The following is an 11,203-nucleotide window of genomic DNA, read 5'->3' on the forward strand; positions in this document are numbered from 1 at the left end:
AGTTTGATCTATACTTGCATTTTTTCGCTTGAACAACATCGATTCGATTTGAATCAGCTGATTTTGCTGCATTGATCAAATTATCAATATAAAACACCAATGTAAATTTTTTCTTGGCATATCACTATCAGTACAATGATAAGTCTATGTATATAATCTGGTGTATATGAAACACATGACCTCATCTCAATTCATGTGAGGTTGGGGAATGAAGAAATGTTTTTCGTGTTTTAATGCAAGTATTTGCTTATGTTTGGTCTTTGCGAATATAAATATCAATTGGAACTTTCTTGTCATAAAAAACTAGAATCTTTGAACTTCCATTCCAAGGTGAATCTACTAAGGTTACAGGTTTACCTCAATCTTTCTTTTCTTTATCATTTTCTTATAGTATATGTCATCTTACAGAAGTTAAACTTGTTATTTTGCAATTTTGTTGCTTTGTTTACTTCAATTGCGCATGGATCTGATGGAATTTGATCATTATTTATTGAAATCTTTCCAAAGTCTTTCGTAATTTATCGGCCTAAGCTGTCTCTTCTTTTCCTAGCGTAGTGTCGATGACGCCTTTGGTTGTACTCTGCTGAAGGATAACAAAACTTATTTAAATGTTTTATTTGTATAAAAAATCACAACTGATCACAAAATATTACCTAAAATTCTGTTAAAGATTGGGGCAAATTTTTGAAACATTAGTCCTTAATGTTTCATGAATTTACCCTAATCTTTGAGATAGATTCATGAAACACTCTATTAGTGTTTCAACTGCCAAACGACCCCTAAAGGTTTGGTTTCAACTTGATCAAAGCCGTAAAAAAATGTGAAGGAATCCATCTTTATGAATTTGAGTTTGGGATGGTCTACCAGGCTTAATCATGTGACTCAGTAAAAAGACAAGCTTTATACCTTAAGTGAAAGATGTTGAAAAAAAAAAAATCAATTCACATTATTTTTTTTTTCTTTTTTTTAGGTGAGTAGTTCATTCAACCGCTGCAAAGAAAGGCCTTGTCTCCCCCTGCACCCATCACCTCCAAGGTTTATAAAAATTGTTTTCGAACCTTTTATGGTTCATAAGAAGACTGCACTAGGTCTTGACAGCGACTATAAGATTTAAACATCAAATCATTTTGAGGTGGGTCTCAGTGCGCTACAATTCCTTGAAATGTCAATGCAGGCTAGTTCAATTCAACCAATGTAGACCAATAACTTTTTTTTGTGGATAAAATACTGGATACAAATCAAATATAAAATAACAATTTTTTTTTTTTGGTAGTATCATCGAAGCAATCAAACAATAGATGAGTCGATACAAGTATATATATATATATCCAGAAATGCATTAAGAAATCTCAAGCACAATCCCCAATTACATCAGATGGTGTGTTTAATTCAACCATCTAATAATGCATTGCATTGAACAGTCATGCCGGAGTATTAATGTGGTCGAATTTCATGCATTCAAGTGTCCAACAACATTCGTTACTAGATAGAAATAGAAGGAGGATGCCGGAGGAGCTGAGATTCTTCCCTTTCCCCTTGCCTGCATTTTTGGAAATTATGCGTCAATAATGTATCATGTAGACTAAAATATTGTTACACTTTATCGTTTATAGTTTAGGGAAATCACATCCACATAACTTAAATAAATAATGTAATGGAACAAATATCTTAATTTTCATTGGCTCTATTCCACTTATTCATTTTTTTTTATTATAAAAGACAAGTCACTTTTTCTGCAGTGATTTAATGCTGATTATATAACCTTTTTAATGCATGTCCTATTCATTGAGTTTTTCTTTAACATTATCAAAATAAGTAATCTAAAATTATGTTGACGCCAAAACTCATTAGGGGTTTGGATGATACCAAAGAAACCAATTTTTGGAGCTAAAAAATAGTTTTGTTTCATTTAAACAATAAAAAATAAATTTGGGAACGAGTAAGTTGACATTCCCTATATTATTAAAGAAAATGTGTTTGATCCTTTCATCTAAACATATAAACAATTAATTTAAAAAAAATTAAAACCAAAATTTTTAAGCTTGTCGTCCAAACACTACCTAGTTTAAGCAGGTGGTGGACGGTAACGAATTTTGAAGAAAAATAAAAATAAAGTGTGTAGAGAGAGAGAGAGAGAGAGGGAAAAGGAAGGGGAACACGGGGTTCCTTATCTGAGAAATCTACCGCCACAGGCAGCACATCTTCGCTAAAGGGGAAAGTCATTTATTATAACATTGAATGACAAGAACAGAAGGGTGGTCTTCTTCCTTCTCCCTCTCTACGCACGACGCCTTCGTTGAATTTATTATCCTGTATGGTCTTCTCGGGTTTCATCTTTTCATCGCCATCGTCCCGTTCGTTCGACTTGTGATTAATTACTAGGCTAGGGTTTCTGCCCATCATCGGAGAAGTAGAAGAAGGAGATAGGGGGAGAGAAAGAGAGAATCAGGACGGAGAAAGGGGAATTGGGGATTTTAGAAATTAAGGAAAGGTGGACGATGAAGAGGGAGGGGTGAGGAATGGTAAATGTGGTGAGAGGCTTTCTTCTCTTTTTTGGCCGTCCTTTCATCTGGTGCTAGGGTTTCGGCTTCATTTCCTCTTTTCTGATTCGTTATCGTGGCGCCATCCACTGGACATGGTTCAAACAGATTGGCGTCCAAGGAGTTTGATTGAATGGTTACTTGAGCTGCGCTTTCTCGATCTGGGTTCCGTCGTAGGTTGCTGAAGAGGAGGAATTCTGGGGCGTGGTTGGAATTGGTACCTTACCTTTTTCCCCCCTTTTTTTGGCGTCATTGAGTTTCATTTTCTTGCCGAAATCATCAAATTATCGTCCAGCCACGAGTTTCTTCCCCGCGAAGTTTTGGAGGAAGGTGGGAGCATTCCATTTTTTTTCCTTTTCCTGTCGGAGTTTGCAGCGGGTTCAGGAAACCTGGAGATTAGGGATTGGAGTTTGGGTGGCGTTAGGGTTTCTAGGAGAGGATAATGTGTATACTGTGCGTTGTGCAGAAGTGGTCCCGGCGCATTGCGACCATGCTGCCGTGGTTGGTCATCCCTCTGATCGGGCTTTGGGCTCTTTCTCAGCTGCTGCCGCCCGCTCTGAGGTTCGAGGTCACGTCCCCTCGATTGGCTTGCGTTTTGGTTCTGTTGGTTACGTTGTTCTGGTACGAGATCTTGATGCCGCAGTTGTCGGCGTGGCGTGCTCGCAGAAGCGCTCGCCTGAGGGAAAAGAGGCGTTTTGAAGCTATTGAGATGCAGAAGCTGCGGAAGACGGCGACTCGTAGGTGTAGGAATTGCCTGACTGCTTACAGGGAGCAGAATCCCGGTGGGGGTAGGTTCATGTGTTCTTACTGTGGCCATGTTTCTAGGAGGCCGGTTCTGGAGATACCTGGTGGAGTTCTGGGTTGTAAAACCATGGAGGGGATCGGCGCATCAGGTATTATGGGCGACCTAGTTGGAAAGGGTGGGAAAATTTGGAACGGGAAGGTCTGGACGGAACGACAGGGGTGGGGTGGCAGCGGGAACGGGTGGTTCTGCGGCGATTGGTCGGAAAATGTAAATTGGGCAGGAGGAACTTTTCCGGGGAAATCAAACTACTGGGGAAAGAGCGGCGGCGTCTTTGGTAGTACATATCTTAGTGGCGATGACAGGTGTTTGGCGGAGAAATCTTATTCTGGCGTTGCTGTTTTTGGTGGCAGATTGTTGGGTGTTTCCCTAGTGAGTATCAGGTGGCTGTGGAGGAAGGTGTTTAGGGTTGGTTCTTCGGGAGAAGATCCATCTTCCGACTCAGATAACAGAGCTAACTTAAGGAAAGGTGAAGGTGGGTTAGGTTTCCAGGAAAGCAAAGGAGAAAAAGCACGCAGGAAGGCTGAGGAGAAGCGGCAGGCTAGGTTAGAGAGAGAAATGCTAGAAGAGGAAGAAAGGAAGCAGAGGGAGGAAGTGGCCAGACTTGTAGAAGAGAGAAGAAGATTGCGGGATGAGAAAACGGATGCAGAAAAGGAGCATGTGAAGGGGCCGGGTCTGGAGAAGGATAGAGACAGTAAGAGGGAGAAGGAGAGCGAAAAGAAGCGGCATGAGAAAGCCAAAGATAGAGATAGGCTTTCCAGTACCGATAGAAGCAACTCTGAAGGAGAGGAGGTCGATAAACGGAGTAGCAGGGAAAATGAGAAGAAGCGTGAGTTTGATCGAAAGATTGACGGTGAAAGAAAGGACTCGTCAAAGCAGTCTGCGAGTCAAGCCATAGAAGTGAAATCACCTGAAAGCTTCAGGGTTCACGGTTCAGATACAGGGCATGGCGGAAAAGGTTCTAATAATGCCAGCAAGGTTGGTGCCTCCAGATACTTTGACCGTATGAGGGGGTCCTTTTTATCTTCCTCTAAAGCGCTAGGTGGGAGTGCTCTTACCCCATTCTTTGGAAGAGGTGTTCAGGCTGGAACTCAAACTCCTGCAACAAAAATCAGCAAGCCTGGTAGTGGGGATCATGTGCACACACATTCTACTGACTTGCCTGTTCAACAGCCTAAACCTACTTCAACCTCTGTTTGGGATGGAATGCTTCCATCAAGACTTCGTGCTGAGGTCATTGATGGCAACTCTGAAACTTCTCCCAAGCGGATTCCTGCTTGTGCCAATACCTCGGAGATGCATTTGAATGAATACAAGACTGGAAGGCCGTCGTCAGGAAATGGAGATAGTAAAAGCTCCGGTGTCACGTCTCAAGCAACAGTAAGTTGTAATTCTGCATTTGATTGTTTTTCTTTTTCTGTTATATATATATAGTCTCCGTCAAGCTTTTTCACAGAACTAAATGAACAAAAGGCAACTTCCATTACAGAGTAGAGAAACTTATTTTTCCTTACATTAGAATTATTCCGGTAGTCGTTGTTCCTTAGAACATATATGGAAGAAAGAATTTCATTCTTACAAGGCCAGATGCGTCAACTCTGATCTTTAAATTAAGCTGCTGGAATATGGATTCTCCAGGTGCATGTGGAGCCACAATCAGGTGCACAGTTGTCAGCCCCAAAGAAATCATGGCAGCATCTCTTTTCAAGGACAAAGACCACATCTATGCCGCCTAACACAAAACCTGATTCACAAGCTATCCAGGTAGAGTTTGGAGCTTCCCATTTACCAGAACTGGCCTCACCAACTCACTCACTGCACAATCAGCATTCAGTTGGATTTTCAACACCAGTAACAATCCCTTCAATTGCAAGTAGCTCTGTGGGTGGTTGCTCAATGCCTAAACACACTTTTGAACCTGGTTCTTTTACCCTGGTTGATCCAGTGCATGATCACATAGTGAAGGGGGAATCATTTGATGACACTGCTTATATAACAGATCCTGTATCTTTGTCTTTGCTGGGTCCTGTTTCAGAATCCCTTGACAATTTCTCTCTAGATATCGGCGCAGGATTTTTAGCTGATACACCACTAGAAAAAACTCGTACACTCAAGAAAGTGTCCACTACAGCTGAAGTTGTCAGGCCTTCCCCAATTGAATCACCTGTCTCTAAGCTTTTGCCTCAAGGATGTGCTGATGAGGTGAATTCCAGTTCTGGCCAGTTTTCATGTAGCCCAAGGTCATCTGATAGTAATGGCAATACACATGAGCAAGGTACGTGGCACATGTGGGATACACCACCTATTGTTCAGGATGGACTAGGTTTAATTGGTAGTCCTTCTGCCTGGCTCTTACCAACATTGAATAGTAATCAAGCTAGCCAGGACATTTTGCACCCTCTACCACATTCATCTGTATTCTCTCAGACACAATTTGCAGCTGAAGATCAGTTAGTTCCTTGTTCACATTCTCCACCGAGCTTTTGCTCCAGTTATGGTCCAAGGACTGGAGCATTTGAATCTGTTGGTCCTAGTTTGAATGGTGAGGATCCATGGCAGCAAAAATCCATTTTTCAGCCTCTGCCAGAAGGGGATGGGCATTTTTCTCAGCACAAGCAAGAGAGCTTTCTTAATAAAGAAGTCACTTGTGACACAGCAACCAGACAGGCTGGGAGTCAAACTTTTGAACCATCTCCAGGTGGTTGGTCCAGGTGAGCTTTCAAACCTTTTGACAAAGCTGTAAAGAATTCCATCATATTTCTGATCCTATATTTCCTGCTTGTCATCTTTGTTACACACTTGGTCTTGCGGTTCACCCTTATGGGTGTTGACTGTATAGATTTGTGGTCTCTCTCTCTCTCTCTCTCTCTCTCTCTCTCTCCAGTTTATGTTTCCATTAATGCACCGTACAGTGAAAACTCTTTTTAGGTGCCCTCTAATAGAACTAAGTAACAAACATGATTCAATTTTCAGAAGCGTCTGAATTCTTAAAGTAAGGCTTATTGATCTGCAGGTAAGGTTTAGAAGGATTTAAAATGGAATTTGCTAAATTGTTATGCCATATGAACAATAAGAGCTTTATATATGAGAGCAGATTCTTAGGATTTTTTCCTTGGAAATTGCTGTCGCATGGTTACTTCAAGGCTTCAAGTAATACTCGCATGTATGTCCTTCGGGACAGCAATGATGGCATCATGTACCCTGTGTGTGTCTGTTTTGTACTCTCTCTCTCTCTCTCACACACACACACACACACACACAGGCACAAAATTGGGGAGAGAAATTGTCAGTAATTTGGAGCAGAAGATGGACAAGAAGTGTCATTGCTACAAGTGTGATCTTTGTTAGTCTTCTCATAGACAAGGTTATTCAAGACATATTTTTTGTTCTTTCATTTGAGGTGAATTGTTCAGCATAACACTAATTTCCATACTTACTGCCCATTCTATCCTAAATCTGAACATGGTCAGATGGACAATAAGTGTCATTGCTACAAGTGTGATCTTTCTTAGTCTTCTCATAGACAAGGTTATTCAAGTCATATTTTTTGTTCTTTCATTTGAGGTGAATTGTTCAGCATAACACTAATTTCCATACTTACTGCCCATTCTATCCTAAATCTGAAAATGGTCACATATGTCCTCTAAAGATTAAAAGTCATAAGTTTTTGGCAATATTTTGATAATATCAAGATATTATCATTTATCAACAAAAAAGAAGAGACACGTTTATTGGGAAATGTTGTCACATTCCAAATATTAATTACTTTCTCCTTTTTAAAACAATAACTTTTCTCTATATGTATTTTAAGTGTATGTTTTCCATGTTTTGGTCTCTTTCAATGTTTTAAATTATTCTTGATCGTTCCCAATTTTTTTGTAAAAGAATTAGTAATAGTTCTGCTAATTTGATATCCCATTATATATATATATATATATATATATATATATATATATATATATATATATATTAGGTCTGTATGTAAGTATGCACATATGAATTTCTAGGATGTCCCCAAAAAAAACACAATTTTAGAAAAGTTTTCCAAGAAAAATATCTCGCTCACAAAGGTATGAAAATAGTACTTGCGACAATATTTTTAAAATGTTTAATGTTACTTTCTCTTCCAGCAGATGTGGCTAGCCAGGTTGAGTGAATTTTGTCAAGCTGGCTGTGACCACTGATTGGCATGACGTTGGCTTCTTTTTATTGTCCACTTGATTTAAGTAGTAAAGACTCCTTAATATGGTTTCTCATTCAGATACAATTAAACAAGAAAGAGAACATTTTGGTCTAGAATGCTGGCTTGGAAGCTCTGTGACATAAGAAACCTAAAGATTTATAAAAAAAATTCTTAGAAACAACAATTTTATAATTAAAAAGGAGAAGACCTAAATGCAGGCCATTGTTCGTGAATTCCTCATGGGCCATGTATTACATTTTTGTTTATTTTGAGATTTTTTTGGGTTTGTAGCTCACATGTCTGTGGTTACAATCACGAAAAAGTACACTCACACATTCATATACTCCAAACTCCAAGTCTATATGTCAAGAACCTCTATATCTTAGGATGGACAAGATGTGTGGAGATACCAATACCTACTCTACTTAGTCCTAAATTCCTAATCGTCAACACAATGTGTGGTATAATTTTACTTGCAAGTTGGAAATGGTCTTTTAGAACTTAAGAACATGGGCTTGCTGTATGGAACATATTTGGAATTTTTATTAAGAAAAATTTAAGCAATCATGAAAAACTAACGTTTGACTCCACAAACTGGTGTCATGATCCAGATGTTGGAATGTATACATGCATCACTACAGTCACATGGCCCAGTAACATGGGCTTATGATTTCATCTTCTGAAGTTTTGGATCTTCACTAGTGCCAATTTTATCAGCTCACTTTGAAAATTTTATGCTCTTCTAGAATGATGCCTTTTACAATCTCAAGATGCTGCTCACTGCCTTCAGATTTTCTGAAAGCATGTTCCCGACCCTTGTTCCAATAAGGGAATTTTTTTTATTTGTTATTTTTATTACAGGGACATCCTCCATGTAATCTTCTCTATGCATTCTTACCTGTTGATATGATGGTGCCAAGTAGCGCCATGAAATGTGCATTTTTTGTTTACCCATTTTGATAATAATAGGATTACCTTCTTGTCATATCTTGTTCCTGCCATGACTAATCTCTTCCTCTCTCACATAGTGAAGTGCATTTTATTTTTTCTTGCACAGCTTCAAACCATCTGTAAGATGGTGATTTATTGGCTTTTCTATCTTTTGAACTCTAGCTGTCGTGTACACCCACCCACATTGAGGTATTTATATGATGAAATAAAAGCAATTTCTGATTATATTGGCCAACAAAATAAGAGCAGTTAAGCAAAATTTGCTTTTGCTAATCAATAGAAGGTAACAATAATGAATTAAGTCGAGCCCTGACTGGCTGCATGGCTACTGTGCAATTTGCGCTTGACAGTCTGCACTATGTTGGTACTCTGGTCACTTTTCCAAATCCTATGGAAGGAAAACTTGTATTAGTTGAACCTGTGGTTTGTGCTAAACCTGTGGTTGGGCTTGTGTTAGTTGGACCCCCCAGGTGGGTGGTGTGGCCAGAGAAAAAGGCTTCCTTAGCTGCAGAAGCTACACCTGAAGGTTAAGCTTCATTAAATCAAGGAGGAACCACAGGAAGCTAAGCTTTCAGAATGCATCACCTATTTGGACTCGGTTCATCTCTCACGCCTACAAAGTACAATGTATCCCTCTCACACGTACAAAGTACAGTGTATCCATTACTACATGACAATTTTGGGGAGCTGGCAATTCGGAAATCCAGGAGTTGCTGCAAAAGATTAGGTAGAAGCAATCAAATCTGTCAAAGAAACGAATAGATATTTCTAAGACTAGTTTTTACATCTAGACCATCATTATGATATTATCCATATGACCACTAGCATAAGCTTTGACCCTTTTGGTGGTTTTATGGCTGATGCTAGTAGAAACTCACATGGACCATTAAGAGGTTGTTGCACCAGCGTTGCACCTCCACCTGTGTGGGTTCGGGAATGGGTGCTGCACTAGTTCCAAATTTATTCGGTAACCTTGGTAAATGCAGTTTATTATACCTATTTACTTAGTCTTTCAATCAAGCTGAGTGTCATCAAATGGGTGATTAACTGGCCGATTCATTACCTTTAGTCGAAGGAGCAACTTGTATATATGCTTCTGCTATGGAAGAATTCTAAATGGTCTTTGCTTTTGATATTAAAATGTGGCACATTGTCGTTGTGTTCAGACCATAAAATGATGCAGACATTGCTTGATTTAGGTTTTAAGGTTGTTAGTGAATGTTTTCCTATGCTGTCTAGGTTCACCATTGGCCATCTTGTCAAGATAGTCAAAAAAGAGATCACGTGAACCATATGAAGCAATACAAGTATAATATCAATATATTCTGGAGTTTGTAAAGGCTTTGCATAGTCATTTAGCACGTACATGGCAGAAATCATGAAGATGTTTGCAGGAACTTTTGACATCTTGGTTTCATGTTTTGGTGTGAGATCCTTGGTTGTAGTGCTGCCATCTTGTGAAGCTGTTTTGAGCGTTTATACATAGTGTAAACTCCAGTCGTGATATATGTTTGATATATATTTGCCCTTATAGTGCTTATTCATCTTGCAAGTACCATGTCCATAATACGTTGACTACATAGGAGGCCCACATTTTTTTTTTGTTTCCTGGAAAGTTAAGGAAACGCTTTATGCAGTTAATGTTTTTCAGAGGCCTGTTTTTCGATTTCATCATAGGGGAAGCTTTCACGGATGTGTGCATTGCTGCAAACCTTTTGATTTCAGAGTCTTAAAATTCCCTTCTTTGGCTAACGTGCAGGAACAACTGGGTTGTGGATCAAACTGGAAATGGTGCTGCGAACGGCCCGCCAATGAGGCCACACATCGGAAGCCTTTTTTCTACTCCAGATGTACAGTCTCTTTGGTCGTATAAATAAAACAAGACTGTGACAACTATGCTCAAAGGCAAGCAGCCTCTTTGAGAGGTGAAGACTGTTTGCTTTGTATCTTTCAGCATATTTCAATGAAATTAGAATATGCATAGATATCAAATTTTTTGTGCATCTTCCTACATTTTGCTCGAGAACATGCATTCAAACTACGGAACAGGCATTTTGGTGTGATCAACCTGGAACTTGAATGCTTAATCAGACGGGCGAGAACAATCTAGATGCCTGACGGCCTTTAGTTCATGCGGAATTAGATAAGGAACGCAGCTTTAAAGAAGGGTGGACCATGCTTCAGAAGACATTGTGGTTCAAAGTCTCTCTTACACTTTGATGATGGGGCAGTCGGTGTCAAAAAAATTAGATTGGGTGATACAGATGTCCGTCTCTGGAGTTGACCGTAAGTTATTTGGATGGATGAACCACCTTGCATTTCTTGCCAATTTACGCATTGGTACTCGATCTGATAATTCATGAAAGAAAATTGTAATTTTGCATCTTCAAGGGCTATAGGTGTGGACTGTTCTCCTTGAATTTATCCACGTTGATGTGATACGTATGGCTAACTTTGGCAAGAATTGTCGTGAGGGTAGGATTGAAAACGTATGTGGGGTTCTGAACGGCGAAAGAACCCATCATATTGTTGTTGCTTGGGGAATGTATTTGTGCGTAAAACAACTGCGTCAATTCATCTGAGTCAAGACTGGTTAAAGCAACCTAATACCCTGACATCGTAAGGGTACTTGATAAACTTTACCCCAAGCTTTTCATGGCTACGTGCACATTTCTTCTTCCGAGGTGCTATCGCCGCACGAATCAAACTTAGATTTGTTCTCGTATC

General features: G+C 39.5%; 1 protein-coding gene across 1 annotated transcript; it reads left to right on the top strand.

Moving 5' to 3' along the window:
• The first annotated feature begins 2,149 nt into the window (after window positions 1-2,149).
• LOC116247378 (uncharacterized) lies at window positions 2,150-10,468 on the top strand. The gene is made up of 3 exons (XM_031619551.2): window positions 2,150-4,722; window positions 4,981-6,053; window positions 10,236-10,468. Exons 1-3 carry the CDS (start codon window positions 2,983-2,985, stop codon window positions 10,351-10,353), a joined length of 2,931 nt encoding a protein of 976 aa, XP_031475411.1. The 5' UTR covers window positions 2,150-2,982; the 3' UTR covers window positions 10,354-10,468.
• Window positions 10,469-11,203: the final 735 nt, after the last annotated feature.

The sequence above is a fragment of the Nymphaea colorata genome, chromosome 2 (assembly GCF_008831285.2).
Source record: "Nymphaea colorata isolate Beijing-Zhang1983 chromosome 2, ASM883128v2, whole genome shotgun sequence".
Lineage (NCBI taxonomy): Eukaryota > Viridiplantae > Streptophyta > Magnoliopsida > Nymphaeales > Nymphaeaceae > Nymphaea > Nymphaea colorata.